Source organism: Xiphophorus couchianus, chromosome 11, assembly GCF_001444195.1.
Source record: "Xiphophorus couchianus chromosome 11, X_couchianus-1.0, whole genome shotgun sequence".
In the NCBI taxonomy this organism is placed as follows: Eukaryota; Metazoa; Chordata; class Actinopteri; order Cyprinodontiformes; family Poeciliidae; genus Xiphophorus; species Xiphophorus couchianus.
Window position 1 is genome coordinate 9,518,227 of NC_040238.1, and position 20,170 is coordinate 9,538,396.

Here is a 20,170-nt window from a genome sequence, read left to right on the forward strand (position 1 = left end):
AACAGAGCTGCAGTGGGATGTTTGTGCTTCGTCTGCTTTCTTTGATGGCTGCAAATGTGCTGCTGTTGGGGGGGAAGCATCATGAAGGCAGAACTGTACACAATTATACTTTTTTAAATGTTAAACTGCAATAGACGTAACTATTGCTGTAGTAAACTGTGCGTTTTCTTTATTTCCTTCCATGGAAAGTGTACCTGGTCCAGTTTTTCTGTTCTGCTGAAGTTTATTTCTGTTGAAAGGAGTTGTTCCTCTCGACTGTCTCCTTGTGCTTGTTCAGGATGATAGAGAGCAATGAGGGGAGGTATTCAGTCAGGTGGCTTCCTTGGACAACATGTAACTGCTACTACCATTAAAAAATTGTATTCCTGGCTTACATCTCCAGAATTTACAGTCATTTTTAAAGTATGAAGTATAGAAGTTTGCTCAAATTTATGCGAGACATTTCTGCAATTATCACACCTGTAAAAAATCATGGTGGGTAGATGTATTGATGGGAAAATAGATGGGAAATAGATAATAGGAATGGATCTCAGCAAAGAGTTGGATAGATGAACGCATATTTTAGACATTAGGATAGGGAATAAAGTCTGAATACATTATTTTTAGAATCTATCTACACTCCACCAGAAAACAGACATTTTTTTCTCCCAGAGGTGAAAGAACAAAATGATTTTCTTCTGTTCATGCAGTCATGTAGTCATCTGTAAATGGGAAATATGCATCTGAAAACATGGATGATATATTTTGTTTGTATCCTGCAAGGCTGAAATGTTGTCTTGCATCTGTGGTTGAGTTTTTTTTTCTAACAAGTTACATCCGATACAAGCAGTAGCTTGTTCTTGACAAATTTTGTGTATTTTTTTTCTGCTTGTTCGAACTTCTCAGATGTTCTCCACTTGTCCTTGTGAAGTACAAGATGTTTCACATGTTCCTCTGAACAATGTACAGGTGTTTATACTCCATGTTTTTTAAAACTTTTTTAGGATTTATTCAGACCAGGACACAACCTAAATTAAATCCCATATTTCCCAGGCTGTGTAGAAACCCTGTGGTGTTGACTGAAGGCATTGCTAATGAGCATTTCCATACAGGATCCAAGAACCATTATTGCTTCATTATGTCTAATAGCTACACATTAAAGCTGCTTCCAGTACAGGTTGAACGATCAGAACTAGTGAGGAAAGAATTCCTCCGATTTTTTTCTAGTCTCATTTTAGAAAAGAAACCGCAGTGCTTCATGAAAACCTCAAAAATAAAAAGCACAAAGCACATTTTATTTATTTTTTATTTATTTACAATTATAAAATGACACACAAACAACAGATGAAGGCTGGGTGATCTGTGATCTACAGGCTGTGGATGATGGTCCGGTTCTTGAGGCCTTGGACGTACTCTTTAGCTTGATCAAAGCCCGTCCTCTCCTCCGGTTTGGGTGGCACACCCTCCACCAGCTTGACGAAGTAGTGACAGTAAACCTTGTCCATGATGCCGAACATGCCTCTGCCATGGTAACGGATCCTCTTCAGGTACTGCCCTTTGCCGGAGAATGACTCGGCTGAAGGGAAGAAGAAGAAACGACCAGAGAAGAGATATGGAATGATTTTCCATTTTCCAAAGTAGCTCTGAATTAAAAACAATCTAAAAATACACCACAGCTTATTTGTTTGCAAACAAATTTGCAAACTCAAACAGCATTGGCTTACAAAGAGTGAGAGGGGGGGTAAATATGTATTTTTATCTGTAGAAGAGGCTGCCACTGTTTAGAAATGTTATATTTCATTTTGCAGCTTCATAACTGCTAGAAATTACTTCTATACAGTACAGACCAAAAGTTTGGACACAACTGTGTGTCCAAACTTTTGGTCTGTACTGTATATATCCATCCATCCATATTCTTCCGCTTTATCCGGGGTCGGGTCGCTGGGGTAGCAGCTTCAGAAGGAAGGCCCAGACTTCTCTCTCCCCAGCCACTTGTTCCAGCTCCTCCAGGGGAATCCCAAGGCGTTCCCAGGCCAGCAGAGAGACATAGTCCCTCCAGCGTGTCCTGGGTCTTCCCCGGGGCCTCCTCCTGGTGGTACGTGCCCGGAACACCTCACCAGGGAGGTGTCCAGGAGGCATCATGACCAGATGTCCGAGCCACCTCAACTGGCTCCTCTGGATGTGAAGGAGCAGCGGCTCTACTCTGAGTCCCTCCTGGATCACTGAGCTTCTCCCCCTATCTCTGAGGGAGAGCCCAGACACCCTACGGAGAAAACCCATTTCGGCCACTTGTATCCGCGATCTCGTTCTTTCGGTCATGACCCAAAGCTCTGTACATATGACCCAAAGACATATATATGTAAAACCACAACTAATAATGATATTTTGTAGAGAAGTTTGTTTGGATGCGTAGTCAGAGCCAGGAGTTGTGGGACTCTGATATGACGCACTTCTGTTACACAGACTTTTTTCATAAGTTCATAATTGTAGTTTTCAGGCCAGATTTACTGAATCTGACTTCTTCTGGTGCCGAATGATGATGCATGTCTCACGTTATTGTCATAAAAGTAAAAAAAAAAATGCAACAATCGTTTAGATTGCAGACACTTTGAAAACAATCAGATTAATATACAACCTGGTTCAACATAAGGAAGTGGGACAAATTAGATTTCTTGGGTGAAAAAAAAATCTGAATTGGGGCGTTCAGACTGTGTGGAAAAGTGGAATATGGGTTGCATATGAGCAGAAAAGGCAGATTTGGTTGCATTTGCCTTAATCTTTTTGATTGGAAAAAATTTGCACTAAGAACGCACAGGATGAGGTTGAAAGTACCATGTGGATCTGAGAAGGGGCAGTGCTGAGTCCTAAAGGCACAATAGCTAACAGAGGGATGGAGGGATGTTGTATACTCTTCTTCTGTGCATTGAAGACTGAAGACAAAGAAAATAAAACTGACCCAGGTTTCATAAAAATGTACATCTCACTCCAAAGCAGTCAATGCCTCACTAGTCTTGAATATCACTGCATGTCACTAGTTAAACTTCTACATACTTACAAAGTTTAAAATTTTAATTAGACAAACCTTGGATAGAGCAACTGAACACGGTTTTAGATTTAAGACTGTGTAGCAGCTACAATGTTCTATTCTGATCTTTTAAAATTCTGTTTTGTGAAATATTTTTCAGGAAATCTCGGTTTTATGTGTCGTTTACGAAAACAGTTAAGCACCAATTTTGCTTCAGAAATGCCACCTCCTGTTATTCCCTTCCCTGCTCTGCATGTGACCAAACTACATCTGAACTGGACATTAACTTCTGTTGGTTTTTGGTTGTATATTTAAATGTGTATTTTGCTGTGGTTGCAGATACTCACCTACGTAGAGGTTGGATTTATACTCCACGTTGTGATTCTTGACCGCCATCTCTTGAGCTTCAAGAAGAACCTGAAACAAGCAAAGAGCAACTCTCAAAACTCATGCAGACATTTTTTTTCTTGCCAAAATTCAATCAGACGCAACCACAAACCTCTCTCATGACCTTTGCTCCTTTCTTGTCGTTGAATTCTAGCTGAGCGATAGCCTCGTCGATGCTCATCCCCTTGATCTGTAAGGAGCACAACTCAGATTGAAATTAATCTTTCTATTTAATTTGAGGTTGCAGTATCTAAGCATTAAGGCTATAAATTAAGGCTACTATTAAAAGATAAAGTGAAGATTGTTCAAATGTGGGCAGACTAGTCTGGAAAACCTCAGACCCCAAACAATTTGACAAAACAGACTCCTAAGTTTTTTGTGCTGCTGACATCAAACTCTTCATTTGTCTATATTTACAACATGGAATTACATTTTGATGCCTTTACAAAATAATGTTCCAACTTTTTCTGAGGTTTTATCCAAGGTTTCTGCTGCGAGTCTCACCATCTTGGCCAAATACCACATCTTGTCTTTGCTGTACTTTATTTGCCTCCTGCTGTGATAAACTTCCTGCAGACAAACATCATGTTAGAAAAATGTTACAGTAACACCAGGTGTTCTGCTCATTCACGGATGCATTTTAACCAGTGAAGAGACTCACTGCAGGTCTGCGAGGCTCCTCCGGCAGCTGAGGAGGATATACTTTCCGGTTGTTCTTCTCCCAGTGTTTGTCATCTAATGAAATGCTCGTGTGGAGACATGAGAGCTGCTGCGATGCGCCACCAAGAACCTGCAACCTGTAACCATGGCGATAAAAGAGGGAACAGAAAAATTTAGTGGAGGCAGAATTTACCTTGTGAATTGCAAAAAGCATGATAAGCTGCAACTTTCGGAAATTATTAAGACAGTGGGAAGCTTTGACAATATAAACGCAACAAATTATGACAGAAATTATGTCCTGTCAATTTATTTTAAATTATGACAGAATAAAATGTTAAAACTTTTAACATTTACAATTATTCTACACTTTGAGCAACTAAATAGCTGACAAACTATTAGTTTAATTGACAAGTTGTCAGTTGAAATGGTAATCAATAGTTGTATTACTAGCTTTTCAACAATTTGTGAAGATTCCCAAAGAAAAGCTCACAGAATATTTACTCAGCTGCATTAAAGAAAGCCTAAATGATACCCTGCTTAAAAACCAAACTTCTTACTCTAGTCAGAACTGTTTTAATCCATGTAATCAAAATAGTCTTAAAAGACAGATACAAAAGAGAACATTTAACCCAGAAAATTTCAGATCTCAACATTTATTTGGAGTAGAATAATCCACCGATCTTAAATACTTTAAATAATTTCACCAATCATGACATGTGAAAAATATGAATGATATGAATATAAATGAAACCTATTAGAACAGCAGTTTTTAATCATCTATTCCATCTAAAGTAATACTTATGTCTTACATTGCAGTTTAGTGTGTTTTTACAAACGGAGTAAAGGTTTCACAAGTTGCAATTTATGCAATAAAGATTCTGTAAAAGCAAATTGTCTGGTTCTGGTTTTGGCCAGCTTCAGTATTTTGCATTTTAAACCAAAGCTGATCAAAGATTGCTGCGACAATCAATAGTAGAGCTATTGATTGTCGCAGCTCTACAATCAATAGCTATGGCAGCTTATGTACACACACTATGTACTATTGCATAGCCGTAGTACATAGTGTGTGAAATAGCCATGTACTGTATCATGTGCTTGTTTTTTTAAATACGATTTAAAGAAGTGATCAAAATACAAATGTTACATGCTATAAAGGATTATCACAAAATGATTTAGTATTAAAACTGTTCAGCAGCTTCACGGCTAACAGATATATGATGCCCTTACCTCAAGTGTAGCGACCCAGCTATGTTCCTAATGAAGGCGACACCTGAACAAAAACATCAAGATTTGAAAAAAAATACACATTAAGCAAAAAAATTGCAGTTTTTACAAATAAATAAGGTTCACTTACCACGACCTGACATTGCCACCGCCATATTGGATTACTTCACGACGTCACAACAGCATCTTTACGGTAGCAGCGTTTATCTATTTGGTGTTTAATATTGTTATTATTACAATTACATGTAGAAATTGACGTATAAATGTATAATTCTGTTTTTGGTCACCTGACATGGCAACACAAACTACTTACAACCTGTAAATCCGGGTTTTAGAAACGGCAAACTCCGTGCGGTTTGACCCTATTAGGATTCCGTACTCGAGACAGGGTTTTTGCGACAACACGCTGCTTTTTGACGTTGCGACTGGAACCCTCCAGGCAGCATGTGAGGAGTTTTTATTTTGGTTTATTAAAACTTAAAATTATGAAATAAATTTAACGGTTATCTAAAGTGTCTGAGGCGCCATGCGTGAGAGGTCTCTTCCCGCCTCTCCTAACTGGTACAGCTCGCGCTGCAGTGATGTCAGCAGCAGCGGTTTGCTGGGAGTCGGAGCCAAAAGCGTAATCTACCTGATTGAGGTTTCTGCTGCTTCATGCAGGGTTACAGGTGAGTCTGTTCTCACAACTCCACAAATCACGAGGCTTAGTGATTAGTTCTGTGGGAGAATTGGTTCAAAATCTGCTTTGAACTTTTTCCACAGTATCTTTCTCCTTGTGGTAACTTTAATGACTGTTTTTTTAAGTTGCTTGGAATTCTGTTATCTGTTTTGGGTGCTTTTACTTTTAAGCATCTTTTTGCATCTCTCTGCAGCTGTTATTTAGTCTAGAGCAGTTCTGTCCACTGTCAGATCTCGTGGTATCCGGCATGTTTTAGTTTTATACCTAATTCATTACACCTGAATCAAATGATGGCTCATCAGCAGGCCTCTGTAGAACATTTATTATTTTATTTATTAATCATGACGTCTGAGCAGCTGTGTTGGAGCAGAGACTCAGTTAAAACTGGCCGGACACCAGGGCTGGAGATCTGCAGCGGGACACCCTGACCCACTGGAACCATTTACAAAAACCAGATCGTTTTTAATGGGGCAATTATTCAGTCCCCTTATTTTTTTTGTCTTCTGCAGGACATTTTTTCTTATAATTCAATCTTTTATACCCACTGGCTGTTTTTGACTATAGGAAGCTTTTCCAGGACCAGTGTGTATTTTCTTTCAGTGCCTCTTCTTTGAGTGGTAGTTGTCTCTACCACAGGAACTTTTTACCAGGACTTTTTTGACTTTGAGTTCATGAACGTTTCTTGAGCCATTCTATTGTCCCCATTGACTGATCAACCTCATTTGGACTTTAACAGAATTTCTTGGAACCAGTTTTCAGAAATCAGTTTCCAGGAGCAGTTTTAATTATTCTATTTCTCACTTTTTCCTGTTTTGAAAATGTTTATAAAAATCCTTGTTTTGACTCCAAAAAAAACATTTTCATAAACAAGGGTATTTTTTTTCTTGTTGTTTTGAAATTAGAAACCAGTTTCATATCAGAGTTCAGGGGGAGGATTTCTGGCCTAGAAAAACCTGCATTATCCTACAGAGTGGGAGAGTTCCAGTCGTTTCTGAATGGTTGAAAACTAGAGACCAAAGGCTCATTAATGAATGAAATGCTTTGTGTGTGTTTTGCAGGTGAACTCGTGGGCCACAGGGACTTGGTGTCTGGCTTTTCATTCTGCCAGCACCCTGAGCAGAGTCACATTTGTGTCAGCTCCTCCACTGATGGCAGTGTGCGCTTCTGGGACTCTAATAACAAAACTTTGATCAGGAAAAATGCACCTCATCAGGTTAGCTTAGTATGATTCTATTGCCCTCTGCTGGCCGCTGCCTCACCTGCAACCTTTAGATATTCTTGGGCATAGTTTTCTGCTAAATACTGGATTGTGTGTTGCAGAGCCCCATCTCAGCGGTGCACTGGTCCCCTGCGGATAAAAACCTGGTGGTGTCGGGTGACGAGAAGGGAGTGGTGGTCTGCCACTGGTTCCACACTGGCGACACGGCCAGCTTCTTCCCTGAGCCGAGGACCATCTTCTGCCTCACCTGCTCTCCTCACAGCTGGAAGTCTGTGGCTGTTGGGTTGGTAGATCATTATACATCACCTCTCAGTTTAGACTTCAGGATGGTGGCTTTATAAGGGGTTACAGAGTTTAAAATCCAAACTAAAGTGTGAGTTTGATCCATGTTCCTTTCCATGTTACAAAATGAGGCTTTTCAAAAACCTCCCGAATATTGAGTCACAATCAACAGACACCTCTCTGTTACCTAGCAGCCCCTCAACTAGTAGCCTCAGCCCCGTTACTTAGCGTCCAGCAAAATTTATCAGGCCTAGCAGATAAAAAAGCTAGGGCTTATTTGGATTTAAAGCGGCAAGAGGCCCTAAAACAGCTGAAAGGAACATGAAATGGATCAAAATCTCATTATCTAAGAACAATTTTATGTGAAAAATGTAATGAAGATGTTTTGTAAAAGGAAACATAAAGGGTCACTTTTAACAAAAATCAATGGTCCAGTGGAACTTATGTTACAATAACGACAACTAAACTGCTGCAGGTACAAAGACGGGATGATCGTGCTGATTGACATTAGTAAAAAAGGCGAGGTGATGCAACGCCTCCGAGGACATGACAACGAGATCCACTCGCTGGCGTGGTCTCCGCTGATCGGGGAGGACACACTCTACACCAGAGCTGAGGACCATGATGGTAACTTTGTCCTGCCAGCCAAAAAACGTCAAAAGCGCTGCTGTTTTGTTTTTAATTTAAGTCTCACGTTTACTATGTTTCAGCAACAAATGGAGTTTCAGCTGGGGAAGAATCAGGCTGCTTCCTGGCTTCTGGAAGCAAAGACCAGACGGTGAGGATCTGGAGCACTGCTAAGGGAAAAGGTGAGGGATGAGGTTTCTGAAAGATGAAAATGCTTCAAACTTTTCTTTAATTCAGTATTTAGTTTTGAGTTTATTTCTTGTATGCCAATAATATCAATGAGGAAGTTTAGACATTTTAGGATGAAATCACATTTTCTTTCATTTCCAGCTCCTCTCTGCAGTGAATTTAAACCCTAAATTCCTTCATGTTTTCTCTCCTGACAGGCGTGATGACGTTGAAGCTGCCATTTCTGAAGAGAAGAGGCTCTGCTGTCGACCCCGGGGTGAAAGAGAGGATCTGGCTCAACGTCCACTGGCCAAAGGGACGAGCGACGCAGCTCGTTTCCAGCTGCTTCAGGTCCAGGGTTTTCCTATGGGGGAGTTGGGACACGCATAAATGTTTAGATTAAGATGAGTGTTATTAATCCTCAGGAATTAGTAGCAGAAATAAAAATAAAATGAATCTTTTAATTAAAACTATATTAAAGAATTATTTTCAGAAGTAACACTTTGACTAGGACCATGTGCTCTGATCAAGAAAACTAAGAGTTGAACTTGTTGGAGCCCTATCTTTGTTCCAAATACTCTGGAAACCCTATTAGTGGCCGGCATTATAAAGCAGGACTCTTTGAATACAAATTGTGTGCCAGAAAACTGAAATTGTACAAAGAAACAAAGTCATAAATGTAGTAAATTTTATAAATATTTTATTTATATTGCTAACAAACGTAAGACGGTGTTTATATTGTTGAATTATTTCCTGCTAACGCGCTCAACCTGACATTCAACTGTTCCTACCACTCCAGTGGTGAGTTGGCAATGTGGGATTTGGCCAAGAATGGGAAGCAGAAGTGGAGCCTGTTTGGAACGTCGTCTGAGGGTCAGAACCACAGCCGGATCGTCTTCAACATGAGTTCGGTTCAGCTGCAGGACGGCCGAGAGATTCTCATCAGCACATCCATGGATAGAGAGGTGTGTGCCTGGCTTCCACCCCAAAAGATAACTAAAGTTTTACTTTTAAATGACCTACTTTTGTTTTGCTTGATCTTTGCATGGTGAGGTCTCTGGGGAAAAAAGAGTTGTCTCTAAGAGTTTTTAAACTTCTACAAATTGTTCTAGAAATAAAAAATTGTAAAAGACATTTCAAAAGAAAAAAAAATGGGGAAAGTACTTTTAATTAATCCACTTGAAAAGGAACAAATATTCAGCTCTTAATGTGAATAAAAAAACTGAAAATTTTAAAAGTTCTTTTTCTCCAGCCAAAGGCGTTTTGAGAAACTGTTTGTTAAAAGTAAGACTTTTATGACAAAAGTTATGTCGCATTAGAAATTTAAATGGAACTAATGCTCTTTTGTTAATGCATCATAAAATCCATGTTTGTTTGTGCTTCTGGGATTTTGTGCTTCTTTACACTGCAGCAACCCCAGACAGATTAGGTGGGTTGAAGAGGATTAAGTTGTTCTCTTTTTTTGCCACTGGTTCAGATTAAATGCTGGGACCTGGACTCTCTGAGCTGCTGTTGGACCCTGCCCACCCTGGGGGGCCACATCTACACCCTGACCTTCTCCCCGGTGGGCGTCGGCTGTCTGGCGCTTGGCGTCGGGGACAACCTGATCCGAGTGTGGAATACGCTGAGCACCCAGAACCAGTACGACGTCAGATCGTTCTGGCAGGGCATCAAGTCCAAGGTCACAGCGGTAAGACTTAGCTGTGGGTATCTTACAATTTTCCAACACTCAGTGTGGTTCAAAAACACGAGACCACAGTAAAACTGTACCCTCAGTGAAACATCATCATGACTCATGAGGATGTGGTTACCCTTGAACTTGTGCTGTGAAGGACATGGGTCACATTAGGGATCGAAACAGTTTGAAAATATATTTTTAAAAAACGTTGCCTCTTTTTAGCAGACAGGTGAACTTTTTAAAACTACTTCCTTACAGTAAAGGTTCTAGAGATGAAAAACATGAATTACTTTTTGCTTTAATTGCAGCTGGCGTGGCACCCAAAAAAAGAGGGATCCTTGGCTTTTGGAACCGATGATGGAAAAGTTGGGATCTACGACGTCTTCTCCAACAAGTAAGATCCTCTATGGCAGGATTTGTAATACTCACTCCAAACTTCCTCCTTCTCCTGATTGCTTTTGACCGCTGGTTCATGAAGGTAATTTCATGTGTTTTTGTATCCATTCATAACAAAAGACTGAAAAAGTGTCTTTCACCTTCAAAACCCTTTGGCTTATTTTCCTGCAGCGTCACCATCCTCTCTTTCTCTGATTGGCTGTTTGTTCTCCTGCAGGCCTCCTCAGATATCGAGCTCCTATCACAAGAAGACTGTGTACACATTGTCCTGGGGGCCCCCAGTGCCCCCGCTGTCGTTTGGTGAGTCCCTGCTAACTCTGAAATCAAAATCAAGAAAACTTTAACCTGGAAATTTTGCTGCTGATTCCCAAAGTGCAGCTGGTCTGTGAGACATGTCTGTGTGACATTTAGGTGCAGAAGGAAAGCAGAGCGACAGTCTGTACAGCTGCGCCGGCGAGGGCGTCATCCTGCAGCACGACCCAGCGAGGCTGAACGGAGAGGCGTCGGACATCGACAAGCTCATCAGAGACACCAACAACATCCAGGTGGGGTGTGTGTGTGGGGTGTGTGTGTCATCAGGATGGCAAAACTAAAATCTTAAGTCATTTCTGATTTTGTTTTTAGCTGAATGTTTTAAAAAAAAACCCTGTTCTGTCTTGTTTCTACTGAACCTCCCCTGCTTTCAAACAGCACAAGTTGTCTCCACACACGGACCTCAGCTGGAAGCCGGATGGGAAGGTTGTCGCCATCGGCAACGAGGATGGGTGAATTACTCAAATCTGTTTACCCACAGAATGAGGAGATTAGTTCTGTTTGAGCTGTTGAGACTTCGTATTTATTTCTGCGTTCACTTAAAGTTCAAAAACAGGACCAGTAAATTCAGTCATCGGAGGATACTGAAGGGTCATTGAGATCTTTTATTTTTAATATTTATGTATTTACATTTTTTTTAGATTTTTTTTTTGTTGTATGTTACTAGTCTCAACAAAATGACTTCACTGATACAACTTTAGTTCAGGATATTTTTGCCTGAGCCAGAAAAGGTTTTAAAAAAAGAGGCGGTGGTATAGTTTCCGTTTCCTTAATAGAATTAGTTTTCAATAAATAATTGTAAGTTGTTTTAACTAGAGAAGGGACACAACTCCTTCTGGAGTTGCATTGTTAGGATCACAAAGTATTTCTTCTAAATGAATCCATTATAAACTAGAGGAGTAGCAATGCATTGATTTATATCGGTTAAATGATCAATGATCCAATTACGCTGATGCAAAATGTTAATATCAATCTGTATCATCAAGTTTAAGATATTTCCTTATTTTGACATTTTTAACTTTTTACTACAATGCCTGTAAGAGCTTAGTAAGAAAATAGTCGTCATATTATAGTTATGTTTAGAGTTGAAATAGATGTTAAGAGGGCATATGACATATTGATTGCAGTTTTGTGAATTAAATTGTAACATGACAGACATATCAGCAAACATTGTATCGTTGTCTAAGTAAATCGATATGATATTGTGATGAATCGGGTGACTCATATCTTCACACCTTCTGAACATCTGAGCGTTTTGTTTCCCCTGCAGGAGCATTGATGTGTATCAGGCTCCCAGTCTGTTGCTGCTGTGCAGCATCCAGCAGCACCACAAGATCATCAACACGCTGCGATGGCACCACGGCCATGGCACTGCACCGGAGCTCCACTGTCTGCTGGCCTCAGGCTCCAGCAACGCTGTCGTCTACGTCCACGACCTCCGCTCTGTCATTGGTTGGAAGCATCTTCTTGTTGTTTTCAGAAATGTTTTTTCCTCCATTCGTTTTTGGTATTTCTTCTTGATCCTGACCTCATGCAGTTATAGTTTCTCTTTAAGAATTTGTAGCTATAAAAACTATTATTATTATTCCAGACCTTTTTTATAGACTGTTGTGTTTATTATTCCTTTATTTTTTTTAAAAAGGAACTAGTTTGAGTTGACATTTTAAACTGCCTTATTATGTCGGATTAGCAGTAAGTGACTGACAGATTCTATGTGTATTCAGAGAATGTAGATCTTTACCTTAACTTTGACATTTCCAAAAATCTTCACAACTTTTCAGCCTTCCTGTTATCCATTGAAATCCTGAATAAACAGCAGCTGTCTCCCCCCACATTGTTTAAAATATTCCACCTGAGTAGCTTCTTACAACGTCTCCCTCTGACTTCATTTGAAACATCTCACTGATACTGAGACCTTTTATCTTTACACAATAACATTCACACTGAAGAGTGTTGCCAATGCAACCAGGTACTGCTGAGGTAGAGGGCATTCACAAATGGCGAAATAATTGCATGTATGCTGAAAATCAACTGATGTTCTGGAGCATCTTCATTTTTTGACATTGGAAATATGACTCTCCTCCCAGGGTGTCATTGTATCGGGGAAAATTAGAGGGAAAAAACGTTTTGTTGCTTTCTTGAATGCCCAATGAGTTGGAACTATGTGTCTTATGTTTTGCACAGATTTAACTAAATCTGTTTTAATTTGTAGATTTTGTTTTCTTTCACATGGAATCAAAGTTTAGTTTATTTCTTTCATCCAGCTTTGGGCAGCGTATATTTGATCAACTCGCTTTCTGCAGAGAATCCTCCGGAGAGCCCGGCGGTGCTGACCGAGCCGTACCGCCGGCTCTGTGGTCACACGGCTAAAATCACCAGCGTGGCCTGGAGTCCGCACCACAGCGGCCGACTCGTCACCGCCTCGTACGACGGCACGGCTCAGGTTGGTCTGGACATGTATCTGCGTACTTTACTTCTATATAATCCTGAACTATATCGAATTAAGTATTTTACAGGTTTGAAGAAGAAAGTGTAGGGAGATATTTGTATTTTATTTATTTATTTGGTTATTTTGTTCATTTAAAATGAACATGTCACATTGCAAACAGAAGTTTTGAATAAAAAGGAGTAGTTGGAAGAAAAAAATCTTATACAGTCTACCTCTTCTCTCAAAAGTCAATTAGCTATACCATAAGCAGCTAAACATCAGTCAACCGTCCATATAGATTTATCTTTAGCTCTGAACAAACATCTTCCTAAAGTTCATTTACCAAGTTGAACTGTTTGAGTTGGACGGTGATATTTAATGGTGTCTCTCCATGTAGGTGTGGGACGTCCTGGAGGAAGCGGCCATCTCCAACTACCGCGGTCACACTGGGTATCTGCTGTGTGTGGACTGGTCTCCAACTGATCCAGATGTGATCTGGACTGGAGGGAAAGACTTCACAGTCCAGGAGTGGAAGGTTTCCCAGCAGGAGTTCACCAAGCCTCCTAAAGGTAGACACGGACATGAAGAAGGTCTGTGTGCCGACACAAACAGCTTTCTGTGACGCCGTGCTGGCATTTAATCTCAGGAAAGAAGATGGCCCTGATGCAGGAAAAGAAGCAGAAGAAGAAGAACAAGACAGCGTCAGGATCTGTTGGACCGGCGGAGCCGAAGATCAACGGCGAGCCGGCGACTGAAGGAAAGCAGGCAGAGCAGGGTCTGTCCGAGGAAGACGAAGAGGAAGAAGTCCGATCATCAAACAGTCTGGAATCTCCAGCTGGTAGGTGAACAAAGTACAGTAAAAGGAGCTTGTTTTAATTATTTTTATATGAAACAATTTTGTTATTCTTAGCAGTTAACGAGGTACCAAGAAAATCCACTCCTGCTGCAAAACCGAAAGACAAACCAGGTGGGTGGATTCATCTTTTCTGAAACATGAAGAACTGAGCAGCTTGGTTGTGAAAATGAGAGTAAACTATTAATCCAATCCTCCATTGTACCTCATAATGTTTCATGTGATTCCTCCCCAGACTTGATGAAGAAGAAGAAGCCTCGCTCTATGCTGCCTCTCAGCACATCCATGGACCACCGGCCCAAAGAGGAGCTGCTGCAGGACTGCCTGACTCTGGCTTCAGTCAAACACTCCAGTGGTGAGAAGCTTAAAGTCAGAGGATTCATGCCTTTAATCCATCTAGAGAAATATTTACAAGTTCTTAAACTAAACCAAAACGGATCTACTCACCTGTTGATCTGTCTCCATATCTGAAGGCATCCGATTGGTTGGTTTCATTCATTTGGTTTCATGACCAAATGAAACCAAATGGAAGGCAGCTGGATCGAATGACATTGAAAACACATTTCAGTAGTGGTGCAGCAATAGATCAGACATGATTCCCTTCATTTTGAGAGAGCTGCAGTCTTCCAATACTAAAATGAGAAACTGAGTTTGTTTCCCTCCACAGAGGTCTGGAAATCAGCAGTTAACAATAATCACCACATTGTTTCTAATTTTGTCGCTGCATTTTGCGACTTTTCAGATATCTGCCAAAATCAAAATCAGCAGGTCAGACTTTATAAAGATTGTCCAGAAAACTGTAGCCGTTTCACCTCTACATTTCAGCAAACTTCACAAATAGAAATCTGGATTTAAGGTGCACACAACTCGATTCTGTTTAGTAATTTGGTGACGTCTGAAAGCAGTTAGGTGCACAGTTTGCACTACTTTGTGTTTCTATGTCACATAAAGACACATTATGTGGAAAGGTTCAAGGGGTGTGAATATTTATTGCTGTATTTGAGGTTCCATATTATCAATCAATAAATCAAATTTTATTTGTATAGCACATTTCAGCAGCAAGGCATTTCAAAGTGCTTTACATCACATCAAACAGAAACACAAAGCAACATAGAATCAACAATCAAAACACGACATTAAGTCAAGTTCCATCAATAAATTTGTAATTGATTACGTTTCAAATACAATCCTAAACAGGTGGGTTTTTAGTGGAGTTTGCATCCATAGAAGGTTTACCTGTTACACTCCTATTGTGTTATATGGAGCAAAATACCTGTTGCTATTTTTATTCCCACTCACAATCACACAGTTTAAAACAATGTAGACAGCATTTTAATGGGCTTCTGGCACAAGGCTCCATACACCTCTTTAACGGAATTTCGAGCAGGGACTCCGCTGTCCCTCACGGATTTTTGTGCAATTCTATGGTACCTGTTAGTGTCTAGAATTTACAGGGTTTCCGTTACATGCAATGACCCTCAGTCACTCGCCGTTTTCTTCCGGCACGGGGCTCTGTACACCTCTCACGGATTTTTGTGCAATTCTATGGTATATTTTGACTTATGCACTAAACCTTTGTTCCTTTATCTTGCAAAAAATGGTTGTTAAGTTACTACATACAAAATGGTCAAAGACTTGTTGATGAAAGTGTTTTTGTGTTTTTAGCGCCACCTGCAGGCTGTGTCCCTGGCCGAGGAGATTATATCCACCTGGGTCTTTTTCATGACAGAGAGGCTCTATACTGCATGTTTGAGGCTGAAGGTTTGTGGGATTTCTCTTCTTCAGCTGCTGGATGTTAAGAAGTTCAGAGTGGAAGCCTGAACTATTTTTCTTCTTCTCTTGTTGTTTAGAGAAGAGCCACATGGAGGCGGGCCACTACGACTCTGTGGTGTATCTGCGGCTCTGGAGCGGAGACCTGCAGGGGGCGCTGCAGCTTGCCACAGAGAGAGGAGAGCTCAACGACCACCTGCTCTCCATCGCTCCCATGGGTAACAGCTTCACCTCAGCAGGCTGTGCTTTAATTGCTGTACACAAGGGCTCCCTCTAGTGGTGAACAGGAGACTTTTAGATTTATTCTAGTATAAAACAGTTTGGTTTTACTTTTCTTCTCGTGCAGCTGGCTTCGAGGTGTGGAGCCGTACGGTGGAGGCCTTCGTCAAGCAGCTGTGTCTGCAGGAGCAGTTTCTGAAGGCGGCGTCCCACCTGCTGTCCATCAACAAGCTGTATGAGGCTGTGGACCTGCTGAGGTCCAACAAGCTCTACAGGTTCATGTCTCCCACCGTTCATACACACGAGGATGTCTGTGTAACTTACTGTCGCTCTGTTTAATTTAAGTTTACATCCACTCATCGTGGGCATCCATTTTTAGTCATTTTTCCAGAGTAGGATAATTCCACAACATATGGCTTCAAAGACTTTATAAAACAAGAAATGGGTGTACAAGATCGAGTTTATTGTGGAAATTCATGTTCCTTTATTTAACTGACGTCCTGAAGAAGCCTGTCTAAAAGGTGTTGTGGGCAGAAAGAATCTGCAGTAACAGTCAGTCTCTGAACAAATCTGAAGTGACTTCTGACTGAAGACAGTTGTTGTAGGACAGTTTCATGATTGTCATGATGCCAACAGCTGAACATCTGGGCAGAACAGACTATTTCACAGCAACATGTCCTGGATGACTCAGTCAGTTGTTAGCAAGCACTGCTAATTCACCTCAGTTTCTTTTGCTGAAGATGTTTCAACTGAAATAATGGAGGTGGTTTGACTATACTGTAATTTAGCAACTGGATCTAAGGAGTGGTTCCAAACACAAAAAAGTTCAAATAAATCAATAAAATTTAGAAATAAGTGACATAAATGCCCTTCTAAAAGCAGCGAGAAGCAGAATATTTATGGCACAAACTTTAGTTTTAATGCTGTTGATTTTTGTTCTGTTCCTGCATCTGCTCTGGTGTTCCTCAGGGAGGCCATTGCTCTGGTGAAAGCCCGGCTCCCCGCAGACCAGCCTCTGCTGAAGGATCTCTACACATGCTGGGCTGCTGTGCTGGAGAAAGACGGACATTTATCTGCTGCCGCTAAATGGTCAGAAGCAGAACCACAGGACTAGACCCAGAATTCAGATTGTGAATTCTGGGTTTATATTTTCTCTCCTCCTACGTTTTTGCTCAGTTACCTCGGTGCCGGCTGCAGTTTTGACGCAGCCAAAGTCATCGCCAGGAAGAACGACGCCCCGTCTTTGAGGACGGCGGCTGATCTGGCAAGAATCTCCGGAGAGGAAGTTCTGGGCCAAACGCTGGCTCTGAGATGCGCTAAAGACCTGGCAGCTGCTCAGGACTGGGTCGGAGCACAAGAGGTTCTGAGCTCGCAGAGCCCCCTGCTGGTCAGAGTCTGTCATATCCTGAAACCACTTCTTTCTGTAAGTATTCAGAGGATTTAATGTGGCAGTTTGTGTCCTGCAGGCCCACAGGCTCCATCTGTGTGTGGCTGAGCTGCTGGCCGCGGCGCTGGCGGACTCCGGGGTCCTCGCCCCGGCTTCCTGCGTCTCCACTCATCGGTGGGCGACCCTGAACGGTTCCAACACCCTGCAGGACAGAGCGAGAGACATCTGGGAGGAAGAGTTTAACGTTTTCCTGAATTCAGCTGGAGATCGGAGCATCAGCGCGCTTCTGGAAGAGCTGAAGTCTGTGGAGACTCCGGCACGAAGCGCCAGCATTCCTCTCAGACAGGTTCGCTCCGAAGATCACCCACAGAGAGCATTCACAAAACAGGAACCTCTTGGGTTGCTGAATTAAAAAATGAAAAGAACACAAATATTTGAAACAGATACATACTGCCATCTGAAGTTGCTAAATGCTAAAACTTCTCTTTCTTGTTCTGGTTACCTCTGCCATTTTTTTTCCTACATCAACCAGCTCTGCTTCTGGGTGGAGGCCAAACTGTAACACTGAAATAATGTCTAAGAAGGCTTCAGTTGATTGAAGCTAATTTTGACCTACGAAACCTTTAATTGACAATTAATCGTAAGTTTCAATTCATTACACGAACCCATTTCGGTCCATGTTCAGGTCCTGCTGTACTCCTCGGTCCATTTGACTCGCTCGCTGCTCAGCTGGTTGCTGAGCGACGACGGGCAGCTGATGACGGAGCTGTGGCAGGCTGCGGCTTGGATCGGAGACGCTGGACACTTTGAGGTCTCTGCGGCGTTCTGCCGGCTGCTGTTCCCTGAAGGTATCAGTACTACTTCAAGCTTTTATTTAAGCTGATTTGAAATTATTCTAGAGATTTTAGTTAATAATAATTAGAGCTGGGTGATACAGTACCGTACAGTACTCTCTTAAAAGTAAAATTAGATTTGTTTTCAGGCCAGATCTGATTTAATTATTATTTTTTTTTTATTAAGATGACAGAAACCATTTTCAAAAGTGACTTATTTCAGTCATCCCTCCTGAGAGTTGTGCAATGGAGTATTGGGGACCAGCTACAAGAGTGTTTAATTATGAAAATATAGTCATTAGCAGAATAAATGTAACTTTACTAGAAGAACTTCTTAAATATGAGAAGTCATTTAATAAAAAATAGCCTGAATAATTTCTTTTTTTTTTTTGGTTGAGGAGAGTTTTTGTAAAATGACTTAATTCTCCTAATATTATTTCAACATTAATGTCATTCTACTGTATTCTTGTAATATGACCCTATTCTTGTAGTATACCTGAATTTATAGTGCAAATATATTATATGGCAGCTTCCCAAGCAAGATGGCAGATTTGATTGTGTTGACATCACTCTGAATTTAGGAAAGCTTTAGTGGGGGAAAAAATCCAGATGTTCCAAAGATTAAATCTTAAAAAATTAGATTAATGAATAAAATTAATTTATCGCCCAGCCCTGACATTAACTAATCAATCGGTATGTCATACAGGTGACGTCAGAATATTTTCCAGGAAACATTCCAAAACACTCCACCTCTCTGAAGCTGAAGCTGGCAGCCTGCAGGCGTTAGTTTGTTACCACAGTCTGTATGAGTGCTGGTGGAGGGACTCGGTGGTCCAAAACGGACCTGGCTTCTGCAGCAACGACGAGCCGAACGACGAGGCAGGAGCGGCGGAGTTGAAAGAGCGGTGCTCTCAGGGACTGGACTTTGAGCCATCAGTGCTTCTGTCAGAGCCTCACGCCGCCTGTCAGGCCACTCAGAGGTCAGTGAGGGAGACCCAGGAGCGACTGTCCACCATGGTTCTGCAGCACAGCCGTGTCCAAGATGGACGGACGGAATCTGGGAACCAACAGGAAGGCAGTCCGTTTCAGACAGCAACCTCAGACGTTGAGCAACGGTCAGGATTGTTCTTGCTTATTTCCATTTTCTTTATCTGGAGAAGTGGCTCTTAAAGTATCATAAAAAAGGTCTAAATTTAAACAAAATTTCCTCATCAGGTTTCACATTTTGTTGTGCTGTGCCTCATATTTGTACATTTCAGCAGCTGTGTTAAATCTGTCTTTAAAAGTCCCAAGCCTAGATGTAATAACACTTGATTTGTATGGCGGAGCTGGTTTTAGTTTTACTTAATGTTTGTCTTCAAGTCAAATTCTTTGGAACATTTCAGACCAAAGTGACTCTGTTGCTCTTCTTCCTGATGTTTCCCTCCTTTTTTGCAGATCTGAGGAGGAGGAGGAAACTTTCCTCTCTTTGTCCTCAAAGATGTCCAAACTCCAACAGACCCTGGAAAACATTCCCAACACAATCAAGGTAATTAAAGTTGGTTGGAGAGTCTGGATACCAACAATTCCAAGAGATGGACAACTCCTTTGGATGTTTTTGTCTTGCAGATGTTTCCTCGTCCAGATGTGGTGGAATGTTGCCTTGTTCTCTTGCATCTCGACAAGTCGTCTTCCATCTCAGACGTCCTTCGACAACAGGCCAAAGATCTGCTCCGAAAATACGGAACCAGTCTGCCTGTCCTGAAAGCGTCCCGAGGATTCCTGACGTGATCTGGTTTTCCTTTAGACTGAAACACCTCACTCGCACAGCTTTTTTGGAAATAAAATAAATCTTTGAAACAGATCCTGAGTCGAGTGAAACTACATCGCAACGTCCTCTACCTGGTCAGAAGATGAAATCTTATTTTCTCAACAAACCTGGAAGCAGAAAACAGAACGACTGAACCCACAGAGCATTTACCTCATTCAAAATGAGCTAAAACATTTTTAATTTTTGTTGAACTTATACATTTTAATTTACAGGCCCTTCCAGCATTAACTTAAA

At 41.2% G+C, this 20,170-nt stretch overlaps 2 protein-coding genes across 3 annotated transcripts; one reads left to right on the forward strand and one right to left on the reverse strand.

Moving 5' to 3' along the window:
- Positions 1-1,267: 1,267 nt before the first annotated feature.
- On the reverse strand, positions 1,268-5,505 carry mrpl22 (mitochondrial ribosomal protein L22). Its single transcript, XM_028030798.1, has 7 exons — positions 5,406-5,505; positions 5,279-5,321; positions 4,053-4,188; positions 3,896-3,961; positions 3,504-3,581; positions 3,352-3,421; positions 1,268-1,555 (listed from the first exon to the last, which is right to left on the reverse strand). Exons 1-7 carry the CDS (start codon positions 5,428-5,430, stop codon positions 1,347-1,349), a joined length of 627 nt encoding a protein of 208 aa, XP_027886599.1. The 5' UTR covers positions 5,431-5,505; the 3' UTR covers positions 1,268-1,346.
- Positions 5,506-5,640: 135 nt separating this feature from the next.
- On the forward strand, positions 5,641-19,969 carry gemin5 (gem (nuclear organelle) associated protein 5). Of its 2 annotated transcripts, none has more exons than XM_028030792.1 (28): positions 5,641-5,943; positions 7,013-7,167; positions 7,275-7,456; positions 7,931-8,082; positions 8,166-8,264; positions 8,469-8,601; positions 9,050-9,215; positions 9,728-9,940; positions 10,237-10,322; positions 10,542-10,624; positions 10,736-10,869; positions 11,015-11,088; positions 11,907-12,088; positions 12,940-13,079; positions 13,462-13,633; positions 13,711-13,902; positions 13,978-14,031; positions 14,153-14,272; positions 15,583-15,678; positions 15,768-15,905; positions 16,034-16,181; positions 16,876-16,995; positions 17,083-17,293; positions 17,373-17,639; positions 17,979-18,141; positions 18,833-19,241; positions 19,564-19,654; positions 19,735-19,969. In XM_028030792.1, the coding sequence occupies exons 1-28, from the start codon at positions 5,802-5,804 to the stop codon at positions 19,894-19,896; spliced, it is 4,284 nt and encodes a 1,427-aa protein (XP_027886593.1). In that variant the 5' UTR covers positions 5,641-5,801; the 3' UTR covers positions 19,897-19,969. The 2 variants fall into 2 exon arrangements, with proteins under 2 accessions (XP_027886593.1, XP_027886592.1); XM_028030791.1 differs by having other exon boundaries at positions 5,642-5,943; positions 13,975-14,031.
- Positions 19,970-20,170: the final 201 nt, after the last annotated feature.